At 60.0% G+C, this 24,110-nt stretch overlaps 2 protein-coding genes across 5 annotated transcripts in view; one reads left to right on the top strand and one right to left on the bottom strand.

Annotated features, from left to right (window-relative positions):
• Positions 1–56: 56 nt before the first annotated feature.
• PAFAH1B2 (platelet activating factor acetylhydrolase 1b catalytic subunit 2) lies at positions 57–6,339 on the bottom strand. The gene is made up of 6 exons (XM_040534154.1): positions 6,198–6,339; positions 5,609–5,696; positions 4,916–5,005; positions 3,871–3,987; positions 2,810–2,932; positions 57–2,234 (listed from the first exon to the last, which is right to left on the bottom strand). Exons 1-6 carry the CDS (start codon positions 6,215–6,217, stop codon positions 1,956–1,958), a joined length of 717 nt encoding a protein of 238 aa, XP_040390088.1. The 5' UTR covers positions 6,218–6,339; the 3' UTR covers positions 57–1,955.
• A 1,007-nt stretch (positions 6,340–7,346) lies between these two features.
• The window catches only part of SIK3 (SIK family kinase 3), an 85,106-nt gene continuing 68,342 nt past the window's right edge, over positions 7,347–24,110 (top strand). For 2 of the 4 annotated variants that reach the window (XM_040534118.1, XM_040534117.1), the window contains exon 1: positions 7,348–7,505. The gene's annotated coding sequence lies outside the window, so the exon portion shown is untranslated. Of the gene's footprint in view, positions 7,506–24,110 lie in introns of all 4 variants that reach the window. The other 2 variants (XM_040534115.1, XM_040534114.1) reach the window with 2 other exon arrangements.

Raw genomic sequence — 24,110 nt, 5'->3', positions numbered from 1 at the left:
GCGTTCCTGGCCTGGTTCACGGGGGTAAGACAATCATCCTTCTGCTACTACAGCACTCCAACACTTTTTACTTTTATTTCGGGGAATTGGAAAGCTTCATCCTTCCTTCATCTGTGTGTAGATCACATATACTGGAAACAAAACACACACTATGCATGCAATCCAGGCAGAAATCCTGCTATGATCAAATCTACAGGAAGAGGGGAACGTAGTGGGGACATAAAAGTATTCCTTAATGCTAGATTATAGACTGCGTTAAACACCAGCACCCTTTATTATAAAAAAGGGCAGACAGACTATATACAGTACCTATGTACTCTCATTGCAGCAGGGCACAGCAAGCAACCTGGACACCTGAACACCCCTCGTTAAGCATACAGCACGGAGTGCCCGCTAAGAAGCTGTCGGTTCCTCTCCCGTTTACCTGCCCAGAGGAGCGTGTCTGGCCGCAGATGGCTCTCACACCCGGAGAGGTGCAGGGACCTGCGCTGGCAGCTACCGCAGTGCGAATCGCTGCCGTGTCTGCCCAGCGCTGCCACGCTCCAGCTGCGGCAGGTAAGCCGAGGAAGAACAGACTTGAGTTAAAATTACTTTATTTGCAAGTATATTTAGCTATTCGTCTAGGGCTCTGCGTTTAGGGTCCAAAACGGTTTCTTTTCGAAAAAGAGCAGCTTTCACTTTTAGATGAAAGGCTGTTTTCATACCACCACTAGTAGACTATAACCAGCTCTCATAACAACAACAAAAAAAATCCCACCTACTCGCAGCCCCTGTAAGAGGGCGCTCGCTGCACTGGCTCCCTTGCCTGGAGGTGAGCCGCGTCCAGGGCAGGAAGAGGCTGCACCTTGGCTTCGCTTTTTACTGTAAGAGGCTGTAGTTGCTTGAATAAAATGTTTATACAAGTAAAACAGAAGCAGTAAAGAAATATACACCTTTGAACCTGTAAAGCTTCAGACTGATTTAGGCCTTGCAAAAAGGGGTTATTCATACGGGTTTTCTTTAGAAAAAAAAAGGGTGTAACAGTCATACTTTAAAAAAAAAACAAAGAAAAGAACGATGAACAGCACTGCAAAGAGCCCTGTAGCACAGGCAACTCAAAGGAATGAAATGTCAGTTCTACAGTAGCGAGGAAGTAACTACCTTGTGTGATATTAACTGGATAATTAAAAGTCCTAAACTGAACAACTGTTAAAAGCCAGCAACACCATACACAGACAGGAGCAGAGAACAGGACAGCCAGCAGCGCCTGAATGAGGCTGCCCGCAGGGAAAGCTGCACGGAATGAGGAGTGCCCCAGCTGCTCGGCATGGTGAAGCAAGCACGAGCACAAGCACCTGGCAGTGTTACACACGTTCAGTTAGCAGTTTGTTTCGTTACACTTCTGAATTCCAGTTTCATGCTGCTTCAGAAAGGAGTGAGAAAGCGACACGTGTCGCTTAAACCCCCCAGTGGGAAAAAAAAAAAAAAAAAGAAAAGGAAAGAAAGAAAACGTTAAAAGGTGGGACCGAGACTGAAAAAATGCATCTGTTCTGTTATTAGCAAGTGGGAAGTGACTCTTGTTCACAGGCTAATACACAGAGCACAACCCCTACAGCCAGGAACGGTGAGCCAGGAGCTGTGTGTGGGCTGTCAGAGACAGGCTAACAGGTTCTAGGACAACCACAGAGCAACAATACGTGAGGGGGGCACAGGGTGACAGTCCTGTTCTCATTTTAAATGAGGAATGGTTTAAAAGTAAAACTCTTCTTCAGCTAATTTCCTCCTGCAATAAAACCAACCAAGCCGGCCCTCATATGTACAAGACCAGTTAAACATCAGCCTTCCCCCTCAAAACACTAGGTACGAGCATCCGTAACATTCTACAATGGAAAGTGCTTTAAGAAAGAAGGATTCTGTAGTGCCAGTGACAGAACTGATCTGATGGGCTGGAGGATGTTAACGCCGACGTCAGCTAATCAGGCCAGAGCAGCTCGTTTCTCCTCAGGGGTCTCCTCCAGTAGCTGCATGATCAGTTCATGGAGGGGTTTGCAGATCTTGGCGTAGCCCCCTCCCGTCAGGTGCAGGAAATCAAACATGTCGTGGTACGAGATGGTGCCATCCGAGTGCACGAAGCCGGCGTCTACATCCAGCAGCTGGACGTTGGGCAGTTTGGGGAGGGAGGCTTTGAGCAGATGGTTCACCTTGGCATTCTTCTGCCGCAGAGGGTTCGGCTTCTCTCCGCGGGGCAGCAGGCCCTGACACAAGAAAGAGGCAGTGAGGAGCTTTCATACAGTAACGATTTCCCTGTCAGCTCAAGCATCCTTTCAGGACTCAGGGTGTCTGCGACAGAGGGATCTCACTCCTCGGATCGGTCCCTTCAGATCTAATTTCAAATGCAACTGAAGACGGGCTATAAGCACAACTGGCAGGGCACTTGCTTGTTTAAAGCTATCGGCTCGTGCTCTTTCCAAAAGCTGTCAGTGGTGCACTGAACGCCTCCGCTAAGCTTCTCAACGGGGCAGCCACCAGCCGACCTGCTAAAACAAGGAGGCAAACCGAGACTTCCAAATCCCAGCTCTGATCTGGGCGCTTTTATCCCTTGCAGGACTTCTTCCACAAAATTACCACGTGGGACAGCGATGCTGCTAGTGGGAACGATCGCATCCACCTCTGGCAGAGCTGAACTTCTGCAGGGCCGAGCGAGCAACGCAGAAGATAAACGAAGCGACCGCCCTCCCGCCCCCCCCCACTCCCAGTATCAGGCAGACACAGCGCAGAGAACACGGGGCCTCCTCGCAGCGCTTTGTTTTCGCAGCACTCCGGGACATACCAGTACAATAACTTTGGCCTGCGGCTGCTGGGTATTTATCAGGCGCACGATGGCCTCGATTCCGCCTGCTACTTCTTCCGCTGTGTTTTCGTGATTATTTGTTCCAACCCAAACAACAATGACCTACGAGGAGAAGAAACGTTCGCAGCTTTTTCAGAACAAGTTCTAATACTCTTGCTGACCCTGGAAACCCTGTATAAACATCATCTGCGACCAGAAAGCTCGGTTAGGAATGTTTAAGTATAAACCCACAACGCAAGAGGTCTTCAGCCGTCAGTTACGCTGGCTTTTGAATAGCACCTCACAGGCCTCGGTACAGACGAACCAGGATTACCGAAGGTTTTCTGTTCAGCCTCGGAGATGCCCGAGTCCGCCCCATCCCACAAAGCCTCTTGGCCAACACGCTGCAGGAGCCCGCGCTGCTCAAAAAGACGACGACATTTACACAGCGCGCGCTCCTTCAGCACAGGGACAAGCGTGCAGCTCAACTTCTTTAAGGAAAGACTAAATGCTGTTAAATAACAGGAATACGAGCGACGCTGCCTTCCTACTGGAGCACACCCCGCGTCACTGCCTCGCACCACAGCGCCTTGGTGGGCCGCTCGGTGCCTTCAGTAAAGGAATTCGGCTCGGGTGCAGACCGGGAAGCTGTTCTTCGCTACGCGTACCGAACATCTTTGCTGGCTTCCTATCAAAGATTTCACCACCCCTATCTAGAGGCTGAGAATACTCGGGCCTGAGACACGCTGCAACTCCAACCTGCACCTGGCGATGGTAAATCACAGGCCCGATCACCATCTGCGCTGGGACTGCAAGGCCATCTCTCCCGAAGGTTCCTCCGACATTTGCACACTCGGCAGCGAAACCCGCGCGCGTGAAAGCACGGCCCTGTTCCCAAACACTTCCGGTTTAGCCAAACACAGTTCAGCACTTTATGCATGCTTAGTGCCAGGAGCTGCTCAAACAAAGGTCTCTTAAGAGCTAGCAGCTCCCTCGGTTGTGCACCGCTGACGTCTCCTGTGAGTCAGCACAAGGCTGCCCGTTTGGCTTCCCGGTCATACCTTCGGTTTAATGTTCTCCAGTTCACCGTTCTTCAGTCTCCACAGAACGTGGCCGGTGGTGTCCCCGCCGATCCCAAAATTCAGCGCATGAAGTGGTGAGAAGAGCTCTCGCCATATCTGCAAGCAGAGATCGGTTTCCTATTTCAGAGGAGCAGCCTGATCGTGACAGAGATACCGCACAGACACGCGGTGTCGCCAGCGACACTGAAAGGAGCGGTGCGATACCCCAAAACTCACTTCCAGAAATGGCATTTAAGCACAGGACAGGGCTTTACTCCAAGGTCCAGAAGAGGTGGAATTGCTGGTGTTCACTCACTCAGTCCTGGCACAAAGGAAGGGGAAGTTCTCTTGAACAGCTACTTGGTGTCAGGAACACAGAGCGCTGGAGCTGCTGTAGACCACGGTGTCCCTAACCTCAGTTAATTACGTGACTGCTGAAGGCGTCTAGGATCTGAAGAAATCCCTTCTATTGCCGGGTAACAGAACTAAAAAAACCTGATGCACACTGGGAAGCGGCTCTCAAACAAAGTTACTCGGCTACTGCCACCGGGGAGCAGCAAAATTCTTGTTTTGCTCCAGCAAAGTTTTAGGGATTAAGGAAATGCGTAAAACCTAGCCAGCGCCTTAACCAAAATTCCCCTCTCAGGGCGTCTCTAACACCTTCCCTTTGGCACCAGAAAATTAGGTCCGTGCACGCGGCACGCTGAGGGTTAAACGCGCTCTGGCCAAGACACACCTACAGAGATTTCGCTCCGGGGAGGTTGGAACCAGAGGTCCACGGAAGGAGTGAAGGGCCGTGCGCGTGTCCAAGGGGAGGCCGTTATTAATTGCTTCAGAGCAGGACTGCAAACGGCCGGAGATAAACCAGGGAGACTTTGTACAGGCGTTGGGGAACGAAGGAAACGGGGCAGAGCGAGCCAGAAGAGACAGCAGTAAAACCAGAACGGAACGGAAGAAGTTGTCAGGACCGCGCACGCCCGCACGCTGCTGGGTGGGAGTCGCTAAGCCGCGGGACCCCCCAGCTGTGCTCACTGCCCGGCAGTACCTCATACTGCTGCAGCAACTGCACCATGGAGTCCCCCACGAAGAGCACGTCGGGTTCCTTGTCTTTGCAGTCCGAGACAAACCTATTGTGCTGTTAAAAGAAAGCAGCGCCGTGTCAGCTCGGACCGATCTCTCCTCACCAGCACCTCTGCTGCGGGGCCCGAGCAGCTCCCCCTGCTCCCCCCTGCACGCTTCTTTCTCCGTGTTAACCCGTGAGCTGCTGGGCACCCCTCCCAGCCGCACGAACCCCGACGAGGGACGAGCTCTTGGCTCTGAGAGCAGCGTTTTGCCTGCTCTGGGCGCTACCCGCGGGCGGTCACAGCGAGCATCCTCTGGCTGCTCCACCCCGAGCGCAGGAGGAAGCGCTGCAGCAGGAGGCTGGGAGCGCAGACGCTTCAGACGCTTCGCCTCTGCTCTTGTCAAAGACACACGGCCTTGCGGAGGCACCCGTGGAGCGGAGCGCTGTTTTGCGCTGCGTTTAACAAAGGGGCCGGCGATCTCCCCCCCGTTAACGGAGCAAGCGGAGCATTTGCTAAAGGCGTTTCACAGCCTGGCGCTCAGGCCTCGTAACGCCGCCGCTCGTCGCCCGGCTTCACGGCCGCAGGCAGGGCACGGCGCAGCCAGCGCGCTGCCAGCCGCCCCCAGCCCCTCAGGGGGGAGCTGCCCCGCGCCTCCCCCTCCCGCCCCGCCGCACCTGCGACATCCACCGGTCGTCTCCCTGGACGTCCTCGGCGGCGTGCGGGACGGCTGCTGGGTTCGAGTCCCCGTGGCTCATCCGGTTCCTGCGGAGAGAACAGGGCGGGCGGGCCGCGCGCAGTGCCGGCCCCGGGAAAAAAAAACGGAAAAAAAAAACAACGCGAAAAACACAACCCCGAGCAACCCCGGGGCGCTGCCCGACGCGCGGCCCGCGACCGTTTAGCGGCCGATCCGGGACCGTTTCACGGGCGCGCCGGTCTCTAACCGACGCCGAAGGGCGCTTTGCCGCGGGCAGCTCCGCCTGGCGGGCTGTGACGGGAGCCCCCCGGGGCTGCGGCGCGGGGATCCCCGGTCCCAAGGACAGAGCGGGGATGATTTTTGGGGCAAAACACGGTAATTCTGGGGCCGGCCGGGCCCGATCCCCGGCACGGCCTGCGCGCACGGCGTGAGGCGGCGGCGGCAGCGCCAGGCCGCGGGGCGAGGCCGGGCCCCGCCGCCGGCATCCACCGGCGTTGCAGCTGCCGGTGCGGCGCCCCCCGTGTCGCGGAGGGGACGCGGCCCAGGCCCCGGCGCCGCCCCGCACTCACGGCTCCCCCCGCGACTCCATGGCGCTCGGCCGGGCGCCTCCCTCCTGCCTCGGCCCGGGCCCGCTCCGCTCCGCGCCTGCGCCGCCGCCGCTTCCGCTTCCGCCGCCGCCTCGCGGCCAACCCCGGCGGGGCCGCGCGCGGGCCGCTTCCGGGCGCGCTGCCGGAAGTCCCGCCCCTAGGGGGGGAGCGGGGCGGGGGCGGCGGCGGCGTGACGTCACCGGGGCGGCCGTGACGTCACCGCGCTGCTTCCTGCGGCCCCGTCGGTGCGGGCCGGGGCCGTGAGGGGCCGGGGCCCTGCCCCTCCCCCTGCGCTGCCGGTCCCGCCGCCGGTCCCGGAGCCGCCTCAGGCCCCCGTCTGCGGGCACGGAGCCCCGGGGGCCTCGCGTTTGTGCCCCCGCGTGAGGAAGGGCCCTGCCGGGGGCGCGCCGTGCCTCGCAGCAGGCCCCGTCCCCGCGCCCTGCCCGCCGGTACCGGCAGCGGGCGGCCCCGCACCGTGACCAGCGCTGCCTGCGGGGGCTCCAGGCTCAAGCCGAGCCCTCCCGGCGGGGCCCGAGGCCGTGCCCTGCCCCCACCCGGGGCCGTGCTGCGCTTCGGGGGGGCGGGCAGGGCTCGGGCTGCCGCTGCCTGGCGGTACCGGGGCCGTGACGCTCCTACGGGGGCACCGCGGGGGTCCTGGGCCCCTGCTCCCGGCGGTGAGGCTGGGGCCGAGCCCCCCCCCCCCCCCCGGGGCTGTGCTCGGAGCGGACCCCGAGATCCCGGGCTGGGCCCCCCCCGGTGCCCTCCGCCCCCCCCCCCCCCCCCAAAGGTGGGCTGCGCGCTCCCGAGGCCGCGCGGGGGCGCGCTCGGCTCCCGGCCCCGCCCCTCTCCCGCTGACCACGCCCCTTCCCCCAAGCCGCGCCCCGTCCCCGTAACCCCGCCCCCTCCCCTCTGGCCCCGCCCCCCGGCCAATCGCCGCGCGCTGACGCCCGCCTCCCCCCGCCCCCGCCGCGCTGCCGTCACGCGCCCCGCCCCGCCCCGCGGGGTTGCCATGGCAGCCGCCCCCCCCCCCCGGTGAGCTCACGCGGTGCCGCAGCCCCGCGGGGGGGGAGGGGGCGCGCTCCTCGCGACAAGATGGCGGCGGCTGCAGCGGCGGCGGCGGCGGCGAGCGGCGCGGGGGGGCCCCCTCCGGCCCCGCGCCTGCCCCCGGCCCCGCCGCCCCCGCGGCCCCCGGGGCCCGCCCGCATCGGCTACTACGAGATCGAGCGCACCATCGGCAAGGGCAACTTCGCCGTCGTCAAGCTGGCCACGCACCTGGTGACCCGCGCCAAGGTGAGGGCACGGCCCGGTGAGGCGCGGCCCGGCCCGGCCCGGGTCCCCCCCGCGCCTCCCGCGGCCTGCCCCGGCCGCCCCCGCCCCGCTCCGGCGGCTGACAGGGCCCCGCCTGCCGCCGGGGCCCGGCCCGGCCCGAGGGGGCCGCGGGGGGCCGCGAGGAGCGGGGCCGGGCGCCGCCGAACCGCGGCGCGGGGGGGGGGCGGGGGGCTCCGGGCCGCGGGCGCCGGGCCTGGGCGCGGCGGGCTGACGGGCGGCCAGCCCCCGGCCGGCCCCGCGGTACCCCCGGCAGGGGCCGCGCGGCGGTGGCGGCCCCCGGGCCCCCCCCTCGGGACCCGCCGGGGACGCCGCAGGGCCCCGCGCGGGCACCGGGCTGCCCGGGCGGCCGGGGAGCGCCTCGCTCGGGGGGGCAGGACGGGGGGCTTGGCCTCCGTGCCGGCGTCGTTATGTAAATGCCAAGAGCCGCGGGTACATCAGCGTAAGAGAGAAGTCGTGCTGCTTGGTGACGGGCTGGCTTTTCGCCCAGGTAACCGAGTAAAATTCGCCTCGCTTATTTCTGTTCGGCAGTCGGTTCCGCGCCGTCCCCCGGACGGTTCCGTTCGGAATCGGGTTTTGTTCGCATACGTTGTGCGAACCGACACCGGCCGCTGGGCCCTCGAGCGCTCGATGCTGCGGTTCCACCTGCAGCTCAGCTCCTGTCGCGCTCTGCAGGGCCCGGCCGTTGGTTTCGCCATGACGGGGCTGAGCTTTCCCCGTAGGAACGGGGGTGATAACAGCTCGGATGCTCAAACGAGCGCCTGATCCTCTTGAGTAGGGATCAGCCCTTTAACTCCGAGCCGCATCCCTGTTTTCAGCCTCTCTTTTCGAGCCAAGGCTTCTCTCGGGTGGCGTTAACTCAAAGTTTGCAGAATACCGAAGCAGAGACTCTCTTTTTGCGTTCAGACGGTTGATTTTTCTGGAGAATGGCAAAACGTACACAAAGTTGTCTTTGGAAGCCGTCTTCAAGGGTGGCAGGACGGGAGCGAGGTTCGATGCCTTGTGTATGAATGAGGGGAGAGGCGAAACTGGGATCGTGGTGGGTGGGAAGGACGTGGCTGTGCTGACCGGCAGCTCCCGAACGTCCGCTCTGACGGTGGTGCGGGTGGTTGGGTTCGCTGTGGGATGGGAGGTCTCCTCGTTGCCTTGTGTCGCCGAGCCCAGCGGAGGTGGTGTCTGCGGTGTCCTCTGTGCTTCTGAAACGCCCCTCGGCCGGCGGGGCAGGGGCAGCCCCTGCGCGCGCGGCTGCGCTGGGTGAGTGAGGTACCTGCGCTGGGAGCAACTGGCGTCTGCTGGGGTCAGCGGGCGGCAGAGGTGGAGTAGCGGGGAGCTGAAACTGGACCTGGGAGCCTTCCTAAGTCCGAGGTCGGGTTTCCTTTAAAATCCCACCCTGCCAAGAGGAGCGCAAGCGAAGGGGCTTGGTTTGCCTTCGGTCCCAAGTGCTGCTGGCTCAGGACTCTTCCTTCTCTGCAGGGGCTGTCGCTGCTGGCTCGGGGAGAGGAGGGAGGGAGGGAGGGGGGAAGAGCTGTTTGCTTCGGGCTCTGGGACTCGTGAGGTTAGAGGGGAGGTACAGGTGTAAAATACCTCGGAAAGGGCAAATCTGCACGGAAAGTCGTCTTGAAACGGCGGGGGGAACAGCAAACAGCCGCCGGCAGCTTTGTTTTCAGCCCAGCCATACTTTAAACAGTTCGGCTTCATGGAAACGGCTCAGAGGAAAGCAAAGGCGTTGGGAAGTGTTCCCACCAGTGATTTGCAAGAACCCTTTGGACGTGACACGCAACTGGGGCACGGTTGTTGCGTGTGCTGGCAGCTCCTTCCAGAGATGTGCTCTTCCAGCGGTAGCTGCATGGACGACCCAGGCGGCGTTCAAATATAGCCACCAAATCCCTGCGCGGACCTGACCCCGTGTCACGTTCCCGTAGAGAAAGGCTGGTTTGCTCATCACGGCCCCTCCTCGGGACCCGTGCTCCTCTGCCTTGGGAGGAATTCCAGCGCAAGCGTCCGTGCGGATTTTAAAAACGTCGTATCCCGTCTTTTTAGGTTACGGCGAAGATAAAAATTAATAACTTGTGTTCATTGCTGCTCGCGAATGTAAAAGGTGGTCTCTTGGTAAGGTTCTGCAGCCTGTTTTCCTTTCCTATGGACATTTACCAGGGCGAGCGGACTTTGATGTGACATCTGAAGATAACAGCTTGAGCGTTCCTGGCTTGCGTTCCCTCTAACCTCTAAAAAAAAAAGGCAGAGCGCTTTGGTGGCTGTTCTCGTATTAAAGGACTGGGATTTCTGTGCCGTTTTGGAACTGAAGGACTGCGTTTATTTACAGAGAGGAGGAGGAGTGCGTGTGCTGGGCGCGCCTGGCTCTAATGGCCTGGCACGTCCTGCTGACACAGAGCATTGCAGTTTACGTATAACTGGATTTCACAAGTTGAATGTGGGTCAGCGGCGTTGGGGACACTACCGAAAGGGAATGTTAATCATCCTAAAGGGCAGGAGGCCTGTATTCGTAATTGTCTTTGCTGGAACTAATGAAATAGCAAGGGACGGTTGACAATTTGTGTGTTAACCGGGCCGGCGATTTCCATTCGGTCCCTGGCCACGCGAAGCTGGAATCCTGTGCTCTGTACGAGCGCCGCTCCCATAGCGGCACGGGACCCGGGGCTGGCTCTCTGGCTGGGATCCACCCACCCGCAGGATATCTTGCTGCATCTCCCCGCTTCTGTCCTGCTTCCCTTTGTCCCTTCTGACGTTTCACGAGAAACCCTTTTTTGTGGGGGCTCTAAAAACCTTCCGAGTGGCTGAATGAGCTGTTTGCCAGGCGGCTTCCACTGATCCATCGCGCAGGTGCCCGCGCTGGAACTCCAGCTCCGCTCAGAGTCGTGCTCAGCGCCGCCGTTCTTCACAAGAGCTGATGGATGCGTGTTAACGGGGGGGACTTGGGGAACACGGGGTGGGCAGGTACCTCCTGTCCCCCTCTCTTCGGTGTTGCGCTGCGGGCTTCAGGAGCTGCTGCTCTTGTTTGTGCCCCTCCAGCTGGAGCCAGCCCCGCCGCGGAGCGGGCCTGCGAGTCTTCTCCTTGGCGGTTTCCCCGGTGCGGTCCCACGTAGCACGGCAGTGTAAATGTTAAGCCTTCCCTTCTTTATGAACGGTGTTTCTCTGAGTTCAAGCCGTTGCGCTGCGCGTACCGGGCTCCTCGCCGGGAGGTGAGCGTTCGTTCCGTCTCCGTTTTTCTCTCGCCATGGCGATGGGAGTTCACGGTGCTGGCAGAGCGTCGCCACCTCCCGAGTCCTGCGCTCTGCCTGCTCCGTCGTCTCAACTTTTTTCAACCGGCTCTCTACTTATTTTCAAGTTTCTGGGAGCTTTAAACGGCAGCCGGGTGGTGGACAAAGCTAGAACAGTTCGAGCTAGTTTTGCATCGTGGCCTCCTGTTTGAGGGGCTCCCTGGAGCTGCCTTACCGGGTCACAACCCAAACCACGACGCTTTAGTCCGTGACAGAACGCGGCCCTTCTGCCACGGCCAGCACCAGCTGTAGTGCGGTTGGACAGACGCTGTAATTAGGCTGATTTCTTTTGCCAGGTTTTTAAGGAGCGGAGCCTTTCCTGGGGAATCGGCGACCTCGCTGCTGTAGCTGGGAGGGGGTGCTGCCGTCGGAGGCCGGCTGTAGTTCCTGTGGCTTGCGTTCGGGTGCACTAGAGCTACCGGTCAAAATCTTGCGCTGAGTTCGCGGAGGTAGGCGCCTTGGAACCAGGATAAAAATCCAGCTGGGAGGCTTTGCTCCTGATGGGGCTTTGAAGCCCTTGGAGGAGCCTGGCTCAGCCTGGTGCACGTCGGTGGCTGAACGCGGGAGGCTCCCGCGGCCGCCGTGGTGGGTCTGGGTTTGTCTCCGTGAAGCGGAGGCAGAGCTGCTCACGGACGAGTCGCTGGAGAGGTCTGGGCTGCTGCCCGTTATCCTGCTCCTCCCGCCCCGTGGCGCGCAGCAGCGAGCTGTGGGGCTGCGGGATAGCCGGGAGCTGTTGGTGTTCGGTGCGTGATAACCCCAGCGGTGCGCGTGGCGGTGTGCTCGGGTTCCCTGCCTTGTCGGGGGGGGAATTGTTTGTTTCTGGTGCTGTTCCCTTCGCAGTGAGCCGTGCGAGGGCCCTGCATGGTGACCTCTTCGGTCCTTCTCGTTTTCAGTGCTTGTTGGTGCTTCATCTGCCCCGCTTCGTATTGCTCTTGGCCATAAGGAGGGCCAGTGGATGCCAGAGGAGTTGGTGATCCACAGCTATTATAACACCGCTTACACGGCCTTTGGTTCTCGTCGTCTGTGTGCTGCAAGAGGGTTGTTTTAGGTGGGGGAGAGGTGCAGCGAAAGCCGAGGAGCTAGAAATGGACCGAGGCTAAGCACAGTTGCTGCAGTGGGGATAAGGGGGGATATTTATTAAGCCCCACAGAGGCATTAACTCTATCAGCTGCGAGCCGAAATAGTGGCATTACACGTTTCATTAAGGCGGCTTCCTTGCTGTGGGAAATAACATACGGTTACCAAGAGATTAATGCAGGAGCACGGTTAAATTTGAGACCAGGGCTCTTCCTGAGGAGCCTAACGCTGCGAACAGTTAGGAGCGGGGCTGCACGTAGCTGCTACCGGCGGCAGCAGTGCCCTGCGAGGGCAGGGCCGGGGAATGGCCCCGCGGAACCTGCCCTGGCTCAGCCGCCCCTGGCCGGGGGAGCAGTGTGAGGCAGCGGAGCTAATCGGTGCCTGCCGCTGTGCTGTGCCGGAGGTAGCTTCACTGGGAGCTGAGGGGGCTACGGCTTTTGTGCCTCCGGCGCGGCAGCCTCCCGCCTTGCGCGCAGCATCGCTGCCTCCCGAGCGCTGGGGGCCTTGCAGCGCCGGAGCTGCCGCAGCAGGTGGCTGAGCGGTGCCGAGCGGCGCCCGTCTCTCTTCCTCGGAGGTGCCCTGCGAAGGCTCCGCGGGTGACGGATGAGGGTTTGGAGAGCCGGTGCTCTCCTTCGGGTTGGAAGGGGGAGTCCTGCTAGGAGGAGATGGGGGAACAGCAGCGCGCTGCTGGGAGAGCGGGCTCCTTGGTGCTGGATGCTGTCACGGGTAAGCAGCAGCTGAAGTGTTGGGACGTTGCTGCGGGGCTGCCGGCACAGCAGAGGTGAAGGTTTTTGGTTGAAATTCTGCCCGGCCGAAGAGATTCTTGCGTGGATTCTGCTTCCCTTGGGAGCTGCGATGGGCGCTGGCACCTGTCAGGTGTCGGTCCTGCGGCCGCACGCTGCAGCCAGGGTTCGTACGCGAGCAAGGGTTAAACGGGCTCAAGTGTCTCCCCTCGGAGCTTGCGTGGGTCCGACCAGAGCAATTTTGAAATCCCGCAGTTAAACCATTGTGCTCGTTTATTGCAGACGGGGCCTTTCTGCTGGTCCCAGGCCAGGGGCTTAACACGCTGCATTAACACTTAAATGAAGAAACCACCGAGGGCTGATTCACTGTTAGTCATTGTGTGTCTCTCTTCTAGGAGCTCTGACCCCAAGTCCCTGCAGTTGAGGCTGAGCCTCGCCCTCTGCTAAATGGCCATCAAAGGGGCTCCATAAAGAGGGAATTATGTGGCTGGCTTCGGCCAAGTCTCAAAGTAGTCGAATCATACTAACCCACACAAACAAACTCCCACAGCCGGTGGAACCGACACGTTGTGCCCAAAAATAGCCCAGCTTTTGCCTGCGTGTGCGGGGGGAGACGAGCGCGGCTCGGCCGTGCTCCTCGGAGGCCGGGCAGGATATCCCGGGCTGCCCGAGCATCGCCACCGAGGTGGCTCTGGCTGGGGCTTGGCCGTGGTGTTCGGCCATGGGCCCTGCCGAACGTGGTCTCGAAGCGTTGAATTCTTACCTAGCACGGGTCCTGGTTGCACTGACGTGTCGCTGGTTGTCCCAGCAGCCCGCGCCCGGAGAGGTGTGCCGGGAACAGCGCGCGGTGCGCCGTGGGGACGCCAGCACGCCGTGGGGACGCCAGCACGCCGTGGAGGAGACGTTGTCCTCGCACAGCGGGAGCTGGGTTGGAGCGACTCCAGCGTGCCGCCCGGGGAGGCGCGCAGCGGGTGGTGGAAGACGGGCTGAATTGGCCGGTCCGGGAGAGCTGGTGCCGCTCGGTTATCTCGTGCGTGTGGCCGGAGCGCGGGCTCTTCCCAAAGCTTTGGGCCTGAGGAGGTTGGAGACGAGACGGAGGTGTAAGCGCGAGCGTCGGGTTTGTGCCCCTTGATTGGAGCGCATGCCGGTGCCGTGCTGTGCAACGCGGCTGCTTTGCGGTCGAGTTCGTGTGAACGCTGCCATGGAGAAGCCTCCGGGAGCACGCCCGTGCGAGCCAGCTGACGGGGACGTGACGGGAGAACCGCGCGGGGACGCTGCAGGAAGCCTGCAGGAGCTGCAGGTCCTCCGCGGTGCAGGCGGGACCCCTCGGCAGCGGGGAGCAGCGCCCGTCCGGGGCCTCGGCACGCACCGACGGCAGAAGGCGGCCGGTCCTGGCGCTGCCATCTCGGTGTGCCGGGTGGCCGGAGCCGTCTGCGGGCATCGAGGTGTTCCTCGTGGATGCGGTGAGCGGCCTCCGGTCGGTATCACATAACGCCGGCGGCGTCTTCGCTACCGACAGCCAAATTCCGAGTTTTGTGCCGTTTCGGTGCCTCCTCGGTGTTCGCTGCTTTGCTGTGCAGCAATCAGGAGCTCTGCCTTCAGTTTCTTAAAGGACCTGATGCAATTACAGCGCATTAATTACCAAGGTTTGAAGATCACTTAGAAGAAAAGGAGTCTCTGTAGGGCGTCCGCGTGCCACTGCGGGGCTGGAGCGCGAGGCTGCCGTGGTTTGTCAGAGCGCCAGGCGCAGGAGGGCTGGCGGTGCCAGGGGAAGGCGCACGGCTCGGTGCTGATGGGGATAAAGGAGGACGTGGGGCTCAGGCATCAGATTCAAGTATTGCAAATAAAATCTGGATCTCGAGGCCGTGAATGTCTGCTGCCTTTCAGCAAACAGATGGATGCTTCGTGTCTCCTTCCAATGACTTCTAAAATATGGTTAGTGCCATGTGAAGCAGTCTTGATGAAATGGACCCGGCGAAATGCTTTCAAGGCTGAGAAAGCGTGCGTGGATTTCTGCAAAAAGACACATTTCCTTCAGGCTTTTCCTTCTCTACCAGCCCTCTCGGCTCGTGCTCGCTTTGACTGCCTCCCTTCCTGCGTGTCCTCACCGTGCAGAGGATGCAGGAGCAGAAGCAGCCCTGTAACACGCGCACAGGTGTGACACCGCGCTGCTGGCAGGGGGCTTCTCGTGCGGCTCGGCCGTCTGCTGGGGGAAACACTCGCTCAGCCTGCGGTGCTCCCGAATCTCCCTCCTCGGTTGGCTCCAGGTCTGTTTCTGGTCCCTCTCGTGGGGTCTCGCTCAAGCCCAGAGGCTTCTCTCTAGCGGCCAAGGGCGGGCGAGTTGGAGCTGATGAGGCTTCCCCTAAAAACTGATAGTGGCGTTCAACAACATGCGAGTCCTTTTGGTGGACTTTGCAGGAATTCAGCCCGTGAGCTGTGTGTAGCCGTGCGAGTCCGACCAGGTAACGTGCTGACCCGCAGCGGGGATCCTGATTTGTGGCCGGTTGCCGCCTGCGGGGTGAAAGGAGCCGATTTGTTCGGCGCGGTGCTGCTGCTTGGAGGTGTGCCCGGGGCGGCCCCGGCCAGGCAAAGCGATCACCTGCGAGGGGGGGCAGGCGTTTGGGGACCCCTGGGGTCGTGTTTGGGGATTTCTGTGGGTCGCGTTGTATCGCGTGTGTGGAACCTGGGTGGGCAAAGCCCGTCATCACCTGGGTGAGTTCCTGCCGAGGCGTCTGTCCGTGCTTTCCCTTAGCTGGCAGTGCCGCTTCTCACCGTGTTGGCTCCTCGGGGCGCCTGGCGAAGGAAGGCGCCGTGCTCCCCCCCGCCCCGAGGCCCGGAGCAGCTCTCCCGCGGGTGAAGCAGCAGAGGCAGCTGAACTGCCCAGCTGTGCTGGGGGCCGCTCTGCCGGCTGGCTGAGCCTGGGGACCTCGGCTCTGTGCGCTGCCTTGGGAGAAGGAGGCACTAATCCCTAACCTTGCCCATACTTAGCTTTGCAGGGGAACGATCAGCGCTAGAGAAAAGCGTTCGCCTTTCGCCACTCGCTGTGAGTGCCCAGGCACGTCTCTGGGCTTCAGACGTGTTAGTTTGAGCTCAGCAGCACCGTCGGGAGCTGCAGATAAAGAGCGTTGCTCTTTGTGCTTGCTCTCCTCTCTCCAGAAACGCTTGTAGGAAATCCTTGAGCTGCAATCTCGCGAGTGGCTCTGTCGAGGTTATCGGCCGGCCTGGAGCGCGGGCGGCAGATCCTGCCGGGGGCAGCGCGCGCGGCGTCCCGTGGGGCTGCAGCCGCCCGCGCTCAGCCTCGCGTGCCGGAGCCCCTTGGGTCACTGCAGGGACTCCTCCTGGCCTCCCCGCGCCGGGAAGCCTGGAAGGGCTCCCGTGCTGCTCGGGGTGCGGTTGGCTCCCTGGGCTCCAGGTGGCCGGGGAACGGGAGCGGTGGCTGTGGGGAGCTTGCGCCGCGCCGGGTGTCTGCGTGTCCCCGGGGCTGCTGGCAGCTGGGGCCGGCTTCGGCAGCGCTCGGGGTCGGAGGGCTCCCCCCAGACCCATTGCTGCGTGCCGCAGTTGGTGCCGTTTCCTGCACGTGTAAACGTCTCGTTGAGCAGGCTCGTCATCCGGCAACCGCCGAGCAGTGCGCTCCTCGAGTACGAAGCCCGGCTCTGTTCTTGCACCTCGCGAGCGTTCTGGCGCAGCGCGACGCTTGCCGGCTGTGCAGCAGCAGTTCGTTCCCGAGCAGGGTCTCGTCGGAAAGCAACAGAAATCAGCCGGATCCGTGCTGGGCACCGGGGGTTTAACATCTGGCTTCGCCTGAGCTGCTCTGGGGAGCGCGGGATTGAAAAGCAGCTTTCCTTTCTGCTGTTAGCTGGCCGCTCTGTGTCGGTAGGGGCAGAGCACGGGGCTGCTGGAGGAGAAGGAAACCTCGGCGCTGACGTCCGCGGGGCTTGCTGCCGCGTGGGCGGTCGGTGCCCGCCGCCCTGGCAGAGGTGCAGGGGCTGTGCATTTCCCACAGCGGCTGAGTTATATGGGGAAACCTTTGCTTAGTCAGAACAAAATATTAATATTTTTTTCAGCCAAGTTGGGACTCGGATTACATAGTAAAAAGACGAGCGAGGGCTGACTGTAGGTATTTTCCCACTCGGTCGGCGCTCCTGCCGCTTGAGTCATTTGCGAGCTGTGTGGGCCTTCGTCTCCACTTCCCGCTGTTTGTGTGCTGTGGTGCCGCAGGTCCTGGGTCGGTGCAGCAGGCAGAGCTGGGGCATCGGCTGCTCGTACGCTGGCCGTGGGGACGGTTGGGTGCGGAGGTAGTCCCTCCACGTGTGAGCTGTGATGGTTCAAGAGCTGCACGACGGGCGTGGGGCCGCGGGGCCGTGCCGCCTCTCCTCTCGGGCATGGCGAGGCTGCTCGCCCGCCTCCAAAGCAGTCAGCGGAGCGGCAGCCCTGGCACCTGCAGCCGTGACTGCCTCAATTCCTGGGGAAGAGAAGCTGCCCTCGGTGGTGGTGAGGTGGCGGTGAACTCCAGGGGTTGGCATTAGGGATTAGGAGGGAGCTCTGCTCAGCTGGGTCACGCTTCAGCGAAGCATCTGGCTTGCTTTTTAATGGCTGCAGCGAACTGGAATGTTTTACAAACTCCAAACAGTCATTCAGATTGTTTACCTTTCCTTGATAATTGTTCCTAAATAACAGAGTGCAGTTGTACGACTACTTTGTAGGCCGGCGCGCGGCTTAGCTGTTTAATTCTTGGGCTCTTTCTCTTGGATTTGTAAACAGCCCACGGGGCTGCACCAGCACCAAATCGCTTTCTGATGGCGTGCCGTGAATTTGTTCACTTCTTTCCCTTTTGGAAAGGTGCGTAGCTGTGCGCGTTTGCTGCCGAATGAATCGGTTGAAATTCCAGCTAGGTCAGAACTAAATCAGGAGACCCAAAATCCCAAGACTTAAGCCACGGAGGAATTTCTGTCGGACAGAAGCCGATACCCGTCGGTGTTCCCTTGTGCCTGCGCGCACTGCTGTCCGCACACAGGTGCTACAAGCTGGCAGGTGCTTCTCTCACGGTTACCGCGGTTTGGTCAAAGCCATGCAAAAAAAAAACCCATCGAGGAGCAGTAATTGGTTGGGGTGCAGGTACTGCTCGCTTTGGGAGGCGTGTGGGGGCGAGGTGAAATCTGTGCGTTCCGGTGGTTTGGGCTCTTTGAGGCCAGCAGCGGAGGGGCTGCGCGGCACCGACACCACCAGCGAGACCACAAGGAGCAACCCCTGCCTGCCCGTCGCTGCCCGAGCAGCGCGGCGGGCTCGGAGCCACGCACGGTGCAGCTGTTCGGAGGCTGCCCTTGGCACTGAGCAGGGCATTAAAAGGTTCGTGGTGTTCGGTTACAGGCGCTGCTCCGGCCAGAGGAGCGTCGGAATCGACACAGCGCTTGCCACGGGGCTGGTCGAGGCTGTGGCTCCCTCGCAGACCTCGTGGGATGGAAGCAGGGCCCGCTGCACGGTGCCACCGGGGTGGGAACGGGGCTGGCGTGGGCGCACGTCCCAAGGGGCTGCCACGCGGGGACGTGGCGCTGCCCTGTGCGGGGCGACCGAAGGAGCTTCAGTGCGGTGTCAGGTGTGCCGAGCTCGAGTATTGGAGAGAGGAACAAAGGGAACAACTTCAGAAATGGAATGAGAGCAAGACTCCTGTATAAAACTTGCTTATTCCTGCCTTCTTTGCTTTGAGTTCGTGCCGAAGGCGAGCAGTGGCAGCTGGAGCAGCCTTTCAGCTGGTGGCTCGGCGTTTCACTGCTCTGCTTCCCCTTCCCTTTCCCTGTCTCGCAGCACTAACGTTAACTGGACTGTTTCGCCGTAGGTACCATTCTTTCATTGCATAAAACGACATTTAATGGTCATACACACGCGCACCTCGTTGGAGAAGCTCTCGTAGCAGCTGTTTGAGGAGCTTGCTCTGCCCGCCCGCAGTGGCTCCTGCTGCACCGCGTCCCGGCGGCCAGCTCTGCGCGTCCCGGCGCTCGGCAGGGAAGCGCGGCTTCCTGACACATTTGCATCGCAAACCCTAAGTCAGCAGTTTGGGGTTTTGTACGGTAGGGTGCCCTGGCTTGTTTGAGTGAGTCATAATTCAAATAGTCACCAAAGCAAACGTGCTTGTCCAAACAAGAGGCGCTTTGCGGAGACACCCAGGCAGGCTATTTTAGAGCGAGTTACAGGTCTCCGAGGCAAACAGCCGAACGCCTTTGTTTTGCCACATGGAGGGCTTGAAACTTGAACACCCGACGCATTGGTCCTGGTGATAAGGCTGCGCTCCTCCTGGCCCGAAACAGAGCTAGCTTCCTGTCCTCCTGATTCAGGCTGGGGGGAAAAGTGGTTTGGGCCAGGTGGACGCACTTTCCTTCCCGGGTACCGAACCAGAAGCTGCTCTTTGAACAGCCTGAGATGGCGTCCGCCTTCCCATCTGCGCAAGGCTCAGCTGCGATCCGAGTTGGTGGTGGCAAAATGCAGTGCCTGAACGTTCGGGTGTCTGCTAGAGAACGAAGATCATCTCCCAGCTGAAAGAGTGATTAGGATTGCTTTTTTCTTTTTTGTTAGGAGTTTTTTCATGCTAAACGAGTTTTGAGATCGCGAGTTGTAGTTCCAAACGTGTTTGTTCTGATCCTTTGGCTCCAGCTGGCTTTGTGCAGAGAAGGGTACGGGTGGCTCCACAGGATCGCCGCGTGTTGTTAGCAGGACTTGTGCCTGGCTTTGTCTTCAGACTCCTTTAAAAACCCGCAGTGCTAATTCGTAGCTTGAGCAGGAACAATTTATGATGTGTGACTTCAGTGAGTCACCTGATACGGAGTCAGAGGCAGCTGTCAACCACATCGACTTGAACACGCGCCAGAAACCCTGTGCCTGATGCTCCCCGCAGCGAGGGCACCTCCGTGGCTGCGCGGTGGGGCTGCGGTCTGTGAGCGGGGCCTGGGAGCCCCTCAGAGACCCGTGGGGGAGAAGCAGCGGCGCTCCAGCTCTGCAGCGCTGTTCCGGCTCGGCTCTGCCTCCTTCCATGGTCGCGGCCGCTCGCCCATCTCCCCACCGTGCCCCGGAGGAGTGGCCGTCCGCCGGCCACTGCTGTGATACCCGCCCCTTTTTGGTTCCGTTTCGGTGTCGTTAGGAAGCCAGCAGCACCCCGGCCCTGCTGCTGGGCGGAAAGCGTTGCAGGACGCTGCTTTGGCTTTGGGTAGGGTTTGCGTTTGTATCGGGCCCCTCTGCCCTTGGGCTCCTGTGTTTGCTGCTGGCTGTCGGCGCTCCCCTTGGTGGCAGAGGCGGCGCGGGGCCGGTCACCCAAGCCACGTGCCTCCGCGGCGCCCTCCCGGCCCTCGCGAGAACCCGGGGTCGTGCTTCTGGTGGAAGGTCACACAGCTGGCGGGAGGCCCGAAGGAGAGCTGCGGCCCGCCCCGAAACCAGGTCCTGCCGAGGTCCTGGCTGCTCGGCCCCGGTGGAGGCCCGGTGCTGGCGGCAGCTCAGCCCCGGCCCTGCAGATCCCCAGAAAGCGGCTGTCCGCGCGGGTCTCCAGCGAGGCGGTCGCTGCTGCCTCATGGAGCAGAAGAAGTGAGGAGCAGTGCAGAGCTTCCTTCCCAGGCCTCACGGCGTTAGCGTGAGCGCGAGCAGCCGACAGGATCGCTTCAGACGTCAGCGGTTTGTTTTCTAGGAGGCAGTCAGCTGCCAGCTTTTGAGTAACTCCTGAGAAGATGCCTAATGTAGGAGCGGGCTTGGTCGTTGGCGTGGACACAAGTCAGCCCTTGAGTCGCTCGCTCGGTGATGGATGCTCGCTGGTGCCCGTGGAGTCAGCCTGCCCGCCTCCCTTCCTCCGCACCCTCGGGAGGATCCTGGGTGTCCGGGGCTGCCGGTGCAGTCGCAGGAGACGTTGCGCGAGGGGCAGAGGCCGAGATCTCACTTTAGGAAGAATGACAGCCAGCGTCCCTGCAAGCTCTCACTCACCCTGCGCAGCTGCGATGTATGCGCCCATACATTCACGTAGGCTGGAATTGCGTCTTTCGGCAAGCTGCCTTGTGCACCTGCGATGCACTTTAGATCTGTGTTCGATAAAAAGCAAATTAGAAGTTAGAAGTATAATTAGAAGTCGTCGGGGAAATGCTGTGAAACCACTAACGTCGTTTTGGAAAAATGTGTCCTTCGCTCACGTGTCCGTGGAAGTGTTTCCTCCGGGTCTTCGCTGCAGGCGGTGCGCAGGACGGGGCAGCGGCCGCGCAGAACTTCTTCTCGTGCAGGTAGCAGCCACGAGGCAGGCTCAGCCGTGGCAGCGCGGCCTCTGGGAGCAGCTGCAAAGGAGGGCTGCCGGACAGGGGCGGTTCTCTGCAGTGCTTTTTAATCGGCTTTGTCTTTTAAAACCGCCAGGCAGCGAGATCTAGTAACTGCGTGGAAGTGTGACGGGGCTTCTTTAGTGAGCCTCATTCAGCAGATACTGATTTCCTTCTTGGTCGCCTCTCTTTCCTTCCTCCCCTACTTTGGTGGCAGAAATACTAAACCTGAGTGAATTCCACACCTCCCAAACGTAGTGATTTAGGGGCTTGAAGCTAGCCTACCTCATGGTACTGCTTCATTTTTTTATTTTCCTTTGAAGGAGTCGAGATTCCCCGTGTGGTGTCAAACTTGCTTCTGTTTCAAAGGACTCGGGTAGCAAGAGTTATGTTTTGCAGAGGTTTGGAGTCGAGCACACGTGTTACAAGTGGAAAAATTTCGTGTGCGTAGCTTCTGAGCGTGCTTTGAGGTGAGTTCAGCGTGAGGGTTGGACTCCAGCCTTACAGACAGGTGAGGAGAACTCCAGGGCAGCGTTGTCAGGAACGACTGCTTCCAAGGTCTGGGAACTGATGTTAATTTCTGACCTGTAAATGAAATTTTATAAGCTCTTAGCCGAAACGGATGATTTCCAGTAGGTCAGCCCTGCTTGTGCCTGTGCCGTGCTCTGTCTGCACACACCGGGTGAGCTGCGTTGCTTTGGAGGTGGACGTGGGTGCTGGCGATCCCTGTAAGGAGCCGTGCTGCGTCCAGCGTGGGGCTGGGCAGTGGCCACAAGGAAAACGGTCGAACGGGACGGCTGGGCAGGTGCTGATCGCCGTGATAAACGCTTCATGAAGGCGCTGGCCCTTAGCGCCGTCTGCCCAAGCTGATGAGCCTTGTCCTTGGTTTTTCCGGAGCGCCTCAGCTTCTCACAGGGACTTAGTGCTGCATGGGAAGCGACGTGCTCGTCCAGCTGGTAGGCCTGGGGAGCCTCGCTGCCGGGGCCGGCTGAAGGAAGAGGCAGCGGCGAGGTGGCTCCGGTGGGGTCCGGGGCCATCTCTGCCCCTGGGGAGCTGGGCAAGAGAGGGAGCTGCCGCTGGGCTGGATGCGGAGCTGCTGCTGGTCTGCTGTTCGTGGCTAGGTAACGATTTATTTTCAGTTAGGCTTCTCTGGTCTCTAATATATTACGTTTTTTCACATATGGTGGAGCCACAGGCTTGAAAAACTTGGGGAGGGAAAGCTGTGCGTTGTTTGAGAAAGCTCCTAAACCCCTCTGCTTTTATTGCATTCATCCGGCCAATTCTGTGTTAGCTTCATTTCCTCCCTTGTAAAGGAGATTGAAGGAAATGTGCTGGAGAAGCACCTCGTCCTGCCAGATGAATAATTCTGGAGGCCAGCCCCCAACTAATGTCATTTCAGCGGTAGCCCAGGGGAAATTTGCCCGGGGTAGCTCGGAGTGCTGACAGCGCGGCTGTGCGCTGCACGGCTGACTTTAAGGCCGGTGGCTTTCCCCAAACTTAATGGAAACCTGAGTGCTTCCAAATGTTGTCAGCCACTCAGACGGGCTCCTGGAGCTTGCGGAGCTGCTCAGCCGCTGCCTCCTCTTCAGGTGACCGTCGGTGAGATGCGTGAAAACCCAGGTCCCTGTCAGGGCTGCGGCTGTTGAGGCAGCGCCCCGGGTTCATGGGGCTTGGACTGAAAAAGCGACCGGTGAGACGTCCCCGTGCTTCTGGCCCTGGGAGCCGGCAGGGCACCTGCGCGGGGTCTCGGAGAAGGTTGGACCCAGAGCCCAGAAGTGTTAACTGCAAGGGTGGTAAAAACCAAGGATTTCTTTGACTACCAGGTTTTTAGAGCCAAGTCGGTATTTCAGGAGCTGTTTGAAACGCTGAAGATTAGAAACTTGCTTTACAAATAGGAAAATAGCTGTCAGTTTGCCAGCGATTGATCTGCAGGAGCTGACTTGACCAAATATGATGAGCCTAGCAACAAAGCCAGGGGAATTGGCTCTGCTACCAAGGCCATCCTAGAAGGGTTAAGAACCCAGAGGGCCTTGCAGTCGCTTCTGTGCCACTTGGCCTTGCCTCGCTCTGCTCGTTTCGCTTCCTATGATCAGTTGCTCATAGCTTCCAGGCTCCTGCAGAGTCCCCTCTCGCCTCTTAACTGAGGAGCAGGAATGTTGATGGTGAACGCTGGCTTCCAAGCAGACGAATTTCTTTTTTCCGTATCAGTGTCGTGCTGGCCGTAGCCTTTCTGTTGAACAGGAACATTCAGGTTGTGCAGATGAAGTTTCACGAAGCTGGCTGACAATGGGCTCTTTCTGCAGCGAAGTGCCAGGCAGGGGAATGTGCAGTAAAGGAGCCGTGTTTCACCTGGGTCTGTTTTCTTAACTACACAACCCGATCTCGCATGTACCTCCGCTGGTAAGACACCTTATAAATCGCCTCACTTGGAGAAAGTAGGTGGAAGGAGATGAAACGGTGAGAACGTAGATGTGAATTTAGAGTGAATAGTGGTGGTTTTGTTACCCCTCAAGGCTCCTCTCCTTGATTAAAGTAGTACAAGCTTCTGTTATTTCTGAGCCTTGACTTGGGCTGGGACAGCAGGGACAAGAGTTGAAGCTTCGCAGCCTGTCCGTGATGTCCAAAAAAAGCCTGCAGAGTGCAGAGGGACTCAGGAGGCAGAAGCGGGAGCAGCACCTCTGTGCTGATTCCGTGCAGCTCTCCGGTTCGTGGTGAGATGTTGGTACTGCAGAGAGGTTTAAGTGACGGCGCTATAGGCAGATGAAGCTTCACCTTGCTCCATACGTTTTGGCTTAAATCTTAAAGCTTCATAAACAAGGCGGCGCTTCTCAATAAACCTGTTCTATCTCATTTGTTTATTGGCGAAAAGAGGATTAAAGCTGGCTTTTAATACTTCCCTCTCCTTTCCCAGGTCTCTAAGCAGAATGCTGTTGTGTGGCTTTCCTACGAGGAGAAAAACTGAATTCCTTCTGCTCTTGAACAGCTTGACCCTCTTCCTCAGCGCCCTGCTCTCAGGGGAGGAGCAAAGCCGTGCAGGGGCAGATGAGCGCTCGTGGGGTCTGCGTGCAGGTCGGTGCCTGCCCCGAGGTCACCGGAGGCGAGTGAAAGGGAGGTGGGGAACGGCGCTCAGGGTGGCAGCAGGGATGAGCCTCCTTGGGGCAGCCGTGACTCCATCTCCTGAGAGCGCCCGAATCG

The sequence above is a fragment of the Cygnus olor genome, chromosome 22 (assembly GCF_009769625.2).
Source record: "Cygnus olor isolate bCygOlo1 chromosome 22, bCygOlo1.pri.v2, whole genome shotgun sequence".
Taxonomy (NCBI): Eukaryota; Metazoa; Chordata; class Aves; order Anseriformes; family Anatidae; genus Cygnus; species Cygnus olor.
The sequence above is the reverse complement of the archived record's forward strand: the minus strand, read 5'-3'. Positions and strand labels throughout refer to the sequence as shown.